Source organism: Solanum pennellii, chromosome 4 (genome assembly GCF_001406875.1).
Source record: "Solanum pennellii chromosome 4, SPENNV200".
Taxonomy (NCBI): Eukaryota; Viridiplantae; Streptophyta; class Magnoliopsida; order Solanales; family Solanaceae; genus Solanum; species Solanum pennellii.
In genome coordinates, this window is record NC_028640.1 from 67,874,968 (window position 1) to 67,887,796 (window position 12,829).

General features: G+C 31.5%; 1 protein-coding gene, 1 long non-coding RNA gene and 2 other non-coding genes across 4 annotated transcripts; 3 read left to right on the forward strand and 1 right to left on the reverse strand.

Annotated features, from left to right (window-relative positions):
* Positions 1–7,780: 7,780 nt before the first annotated feature.
* Positions 7,781–8,737, forward strand: LOC114076782. The gene is made up of 2 exons (XR_003577823.1): positions 7,781–7,992; positions 8,101–8,737. It is a non-coding gene; the product is annotated as an uncharacterized LOC114076782 (long non-coding RNA).
* Positions 7,942–8,028, forward strand: LOC114077044. Its single transcript, XR_003578138.1, has one exon. It is a non-coding gene; the product is annotated as a small nucleolar RNA Z221/R21b (small nucleolar RNA).
* On the forward strand, positions 8,500–8,589 carry LOC114077004. Its single transcript, XR_003578100.1, has one exon. It is a non-coding gene; the product is annotated as a small nucleolar RNA snoR118 (small nucleolar RNA).
* A 1,407-nt stretch (positions 8,738–10,144) lies between the features above and the next one.
* LOC107016334 (agamous-like MADS-box protein AGL62) lies at positions 10,145–12,145 on the reverse strand. The gene has a single exon (XM_015216823.2). The coding sequence runs from the start codon at positions 10,981–10,983 to the stop codon at positions 10,288–10,290; it is 696 nt and encodes a 231-aa protein (XP_015072309.1). The 5' UTR covers positions 10,984–12,145; the 3' UTR covers positions 10,145–10,287.
* Between the last annotated feature and the right edge of the window lie 684 nt (positions 12,146–12,829).

A 12,829-nucleotide genomic window follows, 5' to 3' on the forward strand; every position in this document is an offset into this window, starting at 1 on the left:
GGGTCGTCCGGAAATCTATCAACGAATCTGCAGCAGCAATTGCCCCGGGCAGATCTTTAACATTCTGCCTTCGTAGTTCGTTTTGAGCCCAGCCTTGCATACCCGAAATGAAGTTGTGAAGTTTATCCTCATCAGACATATTCTGTATGTCTAACATCACAGAGGTAAATTCTTTTATGTATTCCCTCACTGAACCCGTCTGCCTTAGCCTTTTCAATTTATCCCTTGCAAGCCAAGATGCGTTGCTAGGAAGAAATTGATCACGCATTTCTTTTATTAGCTTATCCCATGTATCAATTCTAGGACGTCCAACACTTACATCATCTGCATTTCGAGTCCTCCACCAAAGTTTAGCATCACCCGACAAATACATTGTGGTAATATTTAACTTGTCAGCGTCAGGCACCCTTGCAGCAGTAAAATACTGTTCCATGTCCCAAATGAAATTTCCAGTTCTTTAGCACTCCTTGCGCCACTAAAGGCCTTAGGTTCTGCAATCTTAACCTTAGATGATTCAACACGAGTTGAACTCAACGTAGCCACAGCCCGACACAATACAACGAGTTCTGCACGAAGGTTCTCATTTTCCTTCTGCAGTCCTTCCAGTTTTTGTGTAGTTGTGGTACGAAAGTCCAAGATTTCAGTGATGTGGTTATCAATATTTTGTCGATATCCACCAATCTCTCCCTGAACTTTCTCAGCGTCAACTTTCAACTCAATGATTTGTGTAAATAAATCCACAAACGTAGGGTCTCCCAAAATATCATCAGTAAACCCGACGAAGGATTCAATTTTTCGTGCCAATTCCCACAGTTCTGCGTTCTTCACCATCGTTTAACCGTGCTCTGATACCAATTGAAAGAGGGTCGATTTATTTTTATCGCACACCACTCTAGGCAGTCTTACAAAGTCTGTAGCACTCAGCCTACTTGCACCCACGAAATTGACTAAGTATAGAAAATACTTAAAACAACAAAGTTAAACAACCAGCAGAGTTTACAGAAACCAGTCCCAACCTTTATTAATCTTTAATTAATACAAAGGAAGGCTTCACGAATTAGTCTAAGGCCAGAAAACACTCTGTCTCTGCCTTAGACGAATTTCCACCTTTAAATCAAAATTCTGCACAATGGCAGTTACTTGCGGCGGTTACAAATGACACTTGTCCGACACTTGTCATCACAGGGTTCAAAACTAACTTTCCAACAGCTATATTCTAACAGATAGAATCTAATTCAAATTACATTCTTATCTACACGAAATACTAATATTCTAACACTTAGAATATTTCAGGCTTCATTCCAACACTTAGAATATTTCTGCCAGTTTCCAACACTTAGAATATTTTAGCTGTCTTCCAACACCTAGTTTTATTTCAGCAATTCGGGTGAACTGCCTTTGTTCCTGACATTGTCAAGTCTTCACAGTCTTGCCTCATCAAGTCAACATGATGTCTTGCCAATGCCCTTAGCCCGCACGTAAGCCATGCACGTCCAAGCTGCCTTGCCAACACCCAAGCACCTTGAACTTGTGTTGCACTGTTTTGCCATCATCCATGTCAAGACCAATGCCCAAGTCCTTGACATGTCTGCACATAGTTAGATCAAGTAGTTTGCGGGTCTAACAGACCACCCGCACCAATTGAACTCGATGTCCTCATCGAGACTGTTTTAAGATAGTCCTCGATTTGAGCATCAAACTGTCATAAGTCTTTTGCTTTCTCCCAAACATCATCTGCTGCACTCTTGCCTTTCCAGTGAACCAAGAATTCAGTCTTAGTATTCTTCTTACTTGTGCCCAAAACCCGGTGATCAAGGATCTTCTCAATTTCAGCATCATACTGTGTAGGTACTGATGGAGGAGCCCTCTTTGACCTGTTTCTGTCCGGATCATCTGCATCTGCAAAGTAAGGTTTCAAGAAACTCACATGGAAAGTGGGATGGATTTTCAACCTTTCTGGGAGCTTCAACCTATAAGCAACTTCGCCCACTCGTTTCACCACTTCGAATAGACCATCATAATTAGGAATCAAACCCCGATGTCTGGTCTTACTTGCAATCTGTTTCCAGATTTGTGGGGTAAGTTTCAGCAACACCTTGTCACCCACATTGAACTCAACTGAGCGACGATGTTGATCAGCATATTTCTTCATGCGCTGCTGAGCCTTGCGCAAGCTATTTTGTGCCTCAGATAACATTTCAAGTCTGTCCCTTGCAACCCTGTATGCTGCTGGACACTTTCCCTGATTTTTAGATTTGGCAACATCTAGTGGCGTCATAGGCTGTCTGCCTAAGACGATTTCAAAAGGGCTCATTTCTGTTGCAGACGACTTGTGCAGATTATAACAAAACTGCACAGTGTCTAACAATGCTACCCAATTCCGTTGATTTGCTGTCACATAGTGCCTCAAGTATTCTTCCAACAAGTGATTAATTCTTTCCGTTTGTCCATCTGTTTGTGGATAATTTGCAGTAGAAAATTTTAATTCAGTTCCCATCATATTGAACAATGCTGTCCAAAATCTACCAGTGAACCTTGTGTCTCTATCACTCACAATGTCAGCCGGAACACCAAAATACTTAACCACATGTTTGTAGAACAATTCAGCAGCAACTTCAGATGAGCATAATTCAGGGNGCCTTTGTTCCTGACATTGTCAAGTCTTCACAGCCTTGCCTCATCAAGTCAACATGATGTCTTGTCAATGCCCTTAGCCCGCACGTAAGCCATGCACGTCCAAGCTGCCTTGCCAACACCCAAGTACCTTGAACTTGTGTTGCACTGTTTTGCCATCATCCATGTCAAGACCAATGCCCAAGTCCTTGACATGTCTGCACGTAGTTAGATCAAGTAGTTTGCGGGTCTAACAGTTTGCCACCACAAAATTTATCGAAGCAACAGTCCTACAATGTCTTTTCCACAGACAACCTACATGACTAAAGTAATAAAGGGACGAACAAAAAAAATCATATTTATGTGGATATATTGGAAATTCCAAACAATATTGCAAGTGATAAGATCAAAATTATGATCCTGAAAATATATTTATATACTTGATTGATCTTTTCACCATCATTGAAATATCATACGCATGGATAATTTTTTCACGATCACTAGAATAATCATACACAATTATATAAAAGAAAAAGTAAGTCTTGGTTGAATTAACTAAAGTGTTAAATCAAATATACAAGAAGACTTCTGTTAAAACACGACTTCTTTGTAATGTTAAAAAAAAACAAGCGGATCGTATATTAATATTCTTTAGACAAAATAGTCATTTCCTTTTTAATATTTAATAATTTGAGTGGGGGAAGGGTTGGAGTAAAAAAAAATTAAAAATTGAATTTGAAAGTAGTTTTTCTAAAAACAAACTAAAATCCTTAATATCTTTTAAAAACAAACTATAAATTAATTTTTTTTGGGAGAGGAGGGATTGGAGGAGGAGGGTGGGTAAAAAAAGATCAAACTAAAATCCTTAATATCTTTTAAAAACAAACTATAAATTAATTTTTTTTGGGAGAGGAGGGATTGGAGGAGTAGGGTGGGTAAAAAAAGATCAAAAATTGAAATTGAAAATATTTTTAAAAAATAAACTTCAAAATTATTCTTAAACAAAAAAACATTTAATTTAAAAAGATATCTAATTCAATTAAATATAAAAAAAAAATCATGTTGTTTTGTGACTGAATAAATTAATGTAACCCCACCGACCAACAACCCCTTTAAAGTTATGGATGGGCAAAACGGTAATTGTAATAAATTAGGGTTTCAACCCTGTGTGTTGCTCCTCACCTCTTTTTTTAATCTCTATATATTTGGGCAAACCATTACAGCAGCAACACACACTTCTCTACTTATTTCTTACCCTCTTTTCAGAAATTTCTCATAGCTTCTTAGATCTGAGCTAAAAATATTGATGGCGTTGAAAGGGATGAGAAATTTCTCATAGCTTCTTAGATCTGAGCTAAAAATATTGATGGCGTTGAAAGGGATGAGAGTATTGGGAAGTTGTTGGTTGTGGGTGGGGTGGAAAGATTTGATAAATCTAATTTTTTTTTCTAATTGAAAAAAAAAATGGAAAAGAGATTAAATCTTTCCTACTCCTCCCATACCCATGACTTCCACTAGCTTCTCCCTTTCTTCACTTGTCATCTCCTTTGCTAAGTTCATCTTTTTTTTTTAATTATTTGATTGAGTTTACTCTTTTCAAATTAGTATACATACCAGAACTTGGATCTAACCGTAGTTGAAAATTAAAAAGTTGTTATTTGAATTTTTTTTGAACCAGATGTCTAGATTAAGTTTGATTAGGTTAGAATCTGATTCAGTGAGCTCAACTGAGTTTATTGTTTGGTAGATCACTTTATGGATTGCGCTGTGTAAGTTTTATTGATTTTATAATGTGAAAGCAACAAATTTTATGTAACATTTTCTAAAAACTCTTTTGATTATTTTTAATTTTGGAACTTGGTGGATTATTGGCTTGTTGTTCTAGATCTCTCTTCTTTAATACCAAACTTGGTTTAGAGGATGATTAAAATTTGTGACTTTTAGTGCTTTGGCCATTGAATCAAAGTATGAAAAAGATAAAGCAGTTCAGTTGCTACCTGATTCTGATCTATTTTTCGAGAACTTGATTAGCAAAAATAAACCCTTAATTGAACTTGTTGAATTGGGTTGATTATTCCAAGATATTTAAAGGAGTATCACTTTTTTTAATTTGATAGGTTGCGTTGTTTTTAAGTTAATTTAATTAATTTTTAAATTTAAATTAGATTATATTAATTTCATAGTTTAAATTAAATTTAAATATTATTTTTTTTGTTTGTTTTGAAAATAATATTTTTTTTAATATTTTAATTTCAGTTAGTCACCTGGTATATTTAAGCTATAAAATTAGAAGGCAGTTTAATATATTTGATATAATTTTAATTTTTTCTAAAATATTGTGAAAACTAAATTTATTTTTTTAAAATGAAAAAAACAAATTCTTTTTATATATAAAAAAAATATTAAAATATTAAGTAAAATTTTTATAACTAAAGTTCTTATAATTCAACTCAGAGAGTACTAAGGGGGGAGAAGAAAGACAAAATGGCTTTGTTTATGAGGTGAAACCACATTGTGTGAAAGACATAGAGCCTATTTACCAACTTAGTTGTAAGTTTTTTTTTTAATTTTTTACCAAGTGTTTGACTATATGAAACATGATTTAAAATAAATTTAAAATTATTTAAAATAAGTTATGATTAAATTTATTTTTAAGTGAATTTTTCATTTCTAAAAGTACTTTATAAAATATAAAACATTATTTAAAATGACTTGAAATAAATTATAAAGTATTTGACAAGATAAAAAATAATTTAAAGTCGTATTTTGTTTGAATTTAGAATAGTACGAGCTGTTTAAAACTACGTTTTTAATGAAAGTTGGATTCTTTGAGTCACAGCACAAGCCATTCTAACATGATTCTTTGAGTAAAATCTCCCAAAGTTTCTTAAAAGGAAACATGGATATTTTATCAAGATTTTGTATCAAAATAGTTTTAAGAATTTTATTTAGGGAAAAGGGTTTATATGTCATTCAAATTTGTTATTTGGAGCTGATATATCTATCGTTATAAAATAGCTCATATTCTTACCGTTATATAAACGGCTCACATATTAGGGGTGACTCTTATATATCTTGTCATCATACAAATGGCTCAAATGTGTTGATGTCTGAATATCACTTTCAAGTTTTTGCAAGGATCGTCCCTATTTTAGGGGGTGGTTCTTAATTTTTTGTCTCTCAAAGCATCTTAAGTAATTTAGAGAAAACAGCCAAAAAGCCTCTCGAATTTATATTTGAATTTTTAATTAAATACTTTCACTTTAAGAGAATTCTATTACCCTTAAAGTAATTAAAATTAAAATTATTACCTCCTTGAATGCTTCATTGGCAAAGAAAGTGCGTCTCATGAGCACAAAAAACAAACATTAAAATATTATTCTTAATATATCTTTTATAAATATATGTATTTTTATTTTTTTTCTTATTTATTATCTTTCTTTTTCATAGCAACAAAGACCAAATTTTTAATTTCTTCATCGAATTCACCATTATTAATTTCACAAAATGATAAACTCGTTTAAAAAAATTTTAAAGACCAATTAATTCAATAGAAAATAAAATGACATGTATTTCAATCTTCCAAAAAAGAGATCTAGATCAGATTTGGAAAAAAAAATCAAATTAGATTTATATCAAATTCGATTGAACTCTCAAATGAGAATATTTTATTATTATTATTTTTATTATTATAAATTCTTTAATTATCAATTTCAAATTTCAATTTATCGTGAGAATTGTACTCGTTCCAGCTGACCTTCGTGAATGGCATTGCTAGTGCCTTTGTTCATCCTCCCTCTTTTCTTGCTCACTTTTATCAATTTGTTTTTTCAATTCCACTCTCTTCGCACCCATTGTTGCCGCCTTCGGTGAAATTCAAACCACCAATAAAACCCCGTTCTGCCTTCTCTCTCTCCTTTTATCTCTCTCCCATTCTAAGGGAAATGAAGACCAACCTCTGTTCTCACTGTAAGGTCGACAATAACAATAACAACAAAGCCTTTCGGCTGCACTACTTCGACAAAGCAACGATATGCATATAGTTTTTTTACTTTATTTTTCAATGTTCTTCGACGAGCAAAACTCGAATATCTTGACAAGCTCCCGCTATCAATATTCATCTTTGTTCCTCACAATTCAATAGAAATTTGAAAGAGTTGGGGTAGAAAGTTATTTTAAGGATTTGAAGAAATTTGGAGCGTATAGGAGAAAGTAGAAAGATATTATAAAAGATTGAAAAAAACATAAAGTAATTGAATTTTCACGTGTCAAAGCTTTTTAAGGTGTAATTATTATAGTTTTAAACAATTCAGGTTGGCGACATGACTCTCATAAAATTAAATGTGTAAGTAGAAGTTCAAATATAAATTTTAGAGGCTTGACCATTTTCTCTTAATAATGATCTAATTTTTCAATTCAAATATCTTTTTGAAAATCTGTCTGAACATAAGTTTAGTAGGCAAAGGGCACAACTTGTGCCTTGGAGACACAAATTTAAGTAGTAAAAACTTTTCAAGGCATAAAATTTTAAAGTTGGAACATAATTTGAATAATGTGAGTTTTTTAACATATAGTGTTTTAAATCTATCTCTAAGATGTGTGACATAAATTTAGTGATACATAATTCCTATAAGACATAATTTTAGTGTATGAAATATTCTATACTCAAAATTTATGCATTAAAAGACATTCACATCAATAAGTTAAATATGCTAAATATCTATTCATACTTGAAGTTAATGTGTATAATTTTAGAAGATGTCATATTTTATATGATTAATTTATATCTAATAGATAAATGACAACTTCTATATTTTTTTTGGTCAAAATTTAAAGTGTTAAATTAAAATATTTTATGAAGAAGTTAATAAGTTTATTTGACATGACTTAGACTATGTATTAAGTTTTAAATTAAATTCATATATATTATTCCTAGACTATGTATTAAGCTTTTAGAATTATAATATTATTCCTATACTCCATCCGGTGCACTTCACCCGTTGTTCTTATTAAAAACAAGTTATTCAAAATAATTGTCTTATTAAAAAAAAAATTAACTATTAATTATCAAAAAAATGTAAAGAGAAATAAAAAAATATGATTAGTACTATTTTAAATTGAGAAATGAGAATAAAGAATAAATAGAAGTAGGATCCTATACGAATTGTTCTCTAAATTTGTTAGGCCCATGAGTACAAAAAGCCCATATTCATTGTATTAGGGTTACGCTGTCCACTTTAACTTTATATATTCCCATATCCACCATTGACAAACACATCTCAGCTTCTAAACACATTTTCACACAGATTTATTTTTGTTTAATAATTTGAGCAGTGATGATATCTAGAGAAAGTCATGCACCACTCTGATATTAGTGATGTGAAATTTCTCAAACCCATATTAACTTCTGAGCTCTTTCCACTATTTTTTTCCCGATTTTTTTCGTTTTTTTTTTTTGGTTGTGTTAATTTTTTTTTATATATGTAGATGAGCCATGTGATGCGATCTTTGTAAAGATCAAACCATGATGCGGACCGTATATAGCCATAAGCTTCTGGGGATGAACTTTGGTTACTGATGGCTTCTTTCTGCATTTTTTAAAACCTATTTTTTTTGGCTTTTTGATTATTAGAAATTAAATTTTCTTTTTATGATTCAGTTTTGAATATTTGTGAAATTGAGGGAGTAGAGGTTATTGGAGTGGGAGGGATCGAAAGGTAATAAGGATTTATATATTTTTTCGATTTGATTGGGAAAAAAAAGAATTATGTCTTTCCGATGCCTCCCATTCCCATGGCTTCCGTTCACTTCCCCTGATTTGTCATCATTTCATCACATCTGAGGATTATAGTTGCTGATTTACTGAGTCTTATTTTCTGGTGAAATTGATATGATGATCGCACTGGGCTCTGAGCAGTTTTTGTAAAACTGTTTATATTGATGCACAATTGCTGCCTAGAAAGCTATATCTGATCACCCTTTATATCGATTCACTAGGTTTCATTGTTCAATCAATGGTACTGAAGGCGTTAAACTGATTTAAGTTGGTTTAATAGAGTCTTTGTAGAAATTATATTTGTAATTATGTAATCAGCCATAATAAACCCCATATATCCCTATAAAATGAACAAGAACAAAAAAAATTTAAATTTGAAATTAATTAAGGACATCTTTTAGAAAACCACTGTCAATTTAAATTGAATAAGAAAGAAGGTATAAAAAAGAATAAAAATTGTAAAATTCATACATAGTATGGTGATTTAACATTGGTGAACTAGGGTGAGTGTTAAAAGAGTTTTTGGCTAAAAAGTACCGTAAAAATGATGTTTGTTATTTTGCCACATGATATTATATGTATTAATTATACACACTTTCTCTTTTGATTTAACTTTAAGAGTCACATATTATTTATGTCTAACCAATATATAAAGTTTTATAAGAAATATAGTAAGTTTGATCGGTAGTTTATGCATGAAATCTTTCATTTGCACAAATATTTAGGAATGTGAAATAATTTTTTTTTGGGGTGACTTTTCGAATATATTTTAAAAGATATCATGGATTTTATACAAAAAAAAATATAAGTATATCCGAATTAGGAAACGAGAATTTCATTTTAGCGAATGAAAACCAAACATTTTTGAATATATTATAAAAAATATCAAGGATTTTATATAAACATATAATTGTATTCAAACTAGGAAAAGAGAATTTCATCTTAGGGAATGAAACCAAACATTTTTGAATATATTATACAAAATATCATGGATTTTATATAAACATATAATTATATCCGAATTAGGAAAAGAGAATTACATCTTATGAAGTGAAACCAAACATTTTTGAATATATTATAAAATATATCATGGATTTTATATAAACATATAATTAAATTCGAATTAAGAAAAAAAAATTTCATCTTATGGAGTGAAACCAAACACTTATAATCTTCTATAAAAACATAGTGTAACAAAATAAACTTCCACGACTTTGAAAACAAATATAGGTCTTATTTAATGCCTTCGATTCATTTATCTAGGTGAGACATGATTTTTTTCTCCACTTTCCACCAACATATAATGATAAAACTTTCATCCAAAAATATCAAAAATCCAAACTTATGTACCACCCCGCTATGATAAACACTCTATAGTCCCATACAACTTTATTATATTGACTAATCTATATACATAGATCTCAAACACAAAGCTTAAAAATATGTAATTAATTTACCCACAAAATTATATGTTCCATTCGATTTGACGCTTTAAGCCACTATTAGTGCTTTGGTTTGGATAGGTCCAACAACCAAAATAGATTTTTTATTCAAATTCATATCTAAGTTTTCACATATTCTCGTATTATCACGTTATGAAACTTGAAAATGAAAACTTATCACAATTATGTTCAATTCTGAATAATGCACATTTATCGTAATAATAATGCACATTAATTCTATGTAGAGAAATTATATTTAATTCTCCATATTTTTAACAAAAAAAAAGATAGCTTCCTTTTTTGGTTGTGACACAACTCAAGAAGATGTTAATGCAAGAATCAATACTACTCAGTTTTATTACAATTAGCAATAATAAAGATAGACGAGGACATGTTAATTGTTTGATTAATTAATAACTAATCAGTGATTTAAATCTAAGCAGTTCAATAAATGCTTCAAAATTGGGCATTTCCTGGGTAATTGAAATCAAAAGGAACAACGGAAGCACAATAATCAATAGCTTGATTCATACTTGAAGTAGACGCCGCCGCCGCCGCCATTGAAGAAGAACCATTTATCATACTCAATTCATCACATCTCATATTTACTTTCTTCTTCAATTCTTCCAATGCAAACATAAATTTCTCAAGTTCTTCAATTCCCATTTCATCAATCGATTCATTCCACCAAAATCCTCCTCCTCCGTTATTACTACTACCACCATTCACCATCTTCGATTCATCAATAAAAATCTCCTCCTTTACCTTCTTCTCCAACTCCAATTCTCTACAGATCTGAGAATAATATTCATTGCTCTGTTGCACATAGTTCAACTGATCATCGCCCGCGGGTTTTTGTTCCTCTGATTTTCCGGTGAGGTACCGGTTAATGACGGCGTCGGCGCTCGGATGACCAAAAGTGAACAAACGCTGTCGTTTTAGCGACTGAACCAAAATAGCGATTTCAGCACCGGTTAAAATGCAAAGTTCACTAGCTTTTTTGAAGAGACCTAAACGGCGTTTGCTAAAGGTAACATGCCTACTGTTTTGATTTGCTATTGGTTTAATTGCTATTTTCCTCCGCCCTTGAGTTTTCTTGACGGCGACGGCGGCGGAGTTGACGGCGGCGTTGGTATTGTTATTGATATTCATGGTGGGAGGAAAAGGTTAATTATTATGGCTTGGTAAAATTTATAATTTATAGAGAGTATATAACAGGTAAAAAATAATAGTAATAACGTGTAAATCGAAGATTTCATTTTGACAAAGAATCGGAGAATATTTTATTTACTCGTTTTAAATTGTTGTTTTAGGAAGGAATTGGGTTACAAATTTGGAAACTATTATTATATTAGTAATAATAAGGAATTGTTTTTCCTAAATAGGAAATAAAAAGAGTTATTGGGGGAATATTTCCTATAATTTTGGGTACTAATTGAAAACTAGAATCTCTAATAGGAAAATAAAAATAAAATAAAATATACGCCTAGGATTTTTTTTTCTTCACATGTGCATTAAGGTGATTATTAAACACAATTTTGATATAATAACAAGTATAATCACCGTAAAATATTAAGTCCAATACACCAGATATATAAAATTGATACTCATACACAAATACACAAAATTTACAAAACTCAAATACATTCTGAAAAGAAAAATACTTAGGGAGAGAGGCGAGTGTGAGAGTGAGTGTATCTCAGATACATGCGAATCAAATATGAATACTATATATCGAAAATGAATTATATCTAATTTGACCCGTATGTATACAATATTATCTGAACACGTTATATATATGCATCGAGAAACAAAAAATGGTACAGAAGATAATTTGTTAAACTAGCGTGTCCAAAATGAAATTACAACCTAAACTAATGTGATTTGTATTGTTTTGTCAAAAAATGCTTATGCCTTGGGCCTAACAATTAGGTAAAACGACTAAAACAATATGGTCTATAATCTACAAATCGAAATAAAAAAGTTCCATGTAACCAACTTGTGGATCAATTACATCTTCTTCATTTTTTAGATATTATTATTTTGATTAGGGTGTTGAAGTGGTATAATGGTGGCTGGTCGATGTATATATGATGAATGTGTATAATAGTGTCCTATGGAAAAATCACGTAATTACACGATTAAAAATAACATAATTCTTAGAAACTTCTATCATTCGAAATAAGTACAAATACTTTATTTCTCCTTCTTTCTCTCTTAATACTCTCGTACATTACTTCACCTCTATCAAATATATATATTACAATTTTTTTTAATACAACATATTTGTTACAAATGTTATTGTTGATGCATAACTTCAATTATTTCAACCTAAATCAGTACGAATTTAGTTTATAGTTATGTATCTGATATATAAATTATATATATGATACTCAACTTATGTATTGTTTGCTATGTATGGCGAAGAAACAATGTATCCGTGATNCATTTAAATTGTATTTTTTAAGCTGACGAATTTTATCTCAGTCTTTGTCAAGAGCATTCAAAAGAATGAATTTCTTCAAAAAAAAAAAAAAAGGGTGCAAACTACTTCAACAAGGATGCAACGCATCATAGAACCTTTTGGAGACAGGTCTGGAATTANAACCTAAATCAGTACGAATTTAGTTTATAGTTATGTATCTGATATATAAATTATATATATGATACTCAACTTATGTATTGTTTGCTATGTATGGCGAAGAAACAATGTATCCGTGATTGTTGACACCCAATTTTGGCTTAAATTTTTTAAAAATTCGTAATTTTGGGCCACAATGTTAAGTTCGTCATTTGAGACCATTTTGAGTCTTTATTTAGGTCAAAAAGAGGGGGGAGGAATTTTCAGAAAACCTTAAAAAAAAAAGGGCGGGCTGCCTCTCCTCTTCCTCCTCCATCCGCCACCATTCCTTCTTCCCTTTCCCGTCAGCCCCTCTCCCTCCCTCTTCTCCCCTTTTCCCTCTTCTCTCTTGCTTCCATTTTCCGGCCAACCACAGAA

What these genes read in the sequence shown, in the direction of transcription:
- LOC107016334 (XM_015216823.2), bottom strand. Translation starts at nt 10,983, where the DNA reads ATGAATATCAATAACAATACCAACGCCGCCGTCAACTCCGCCGCCGTC.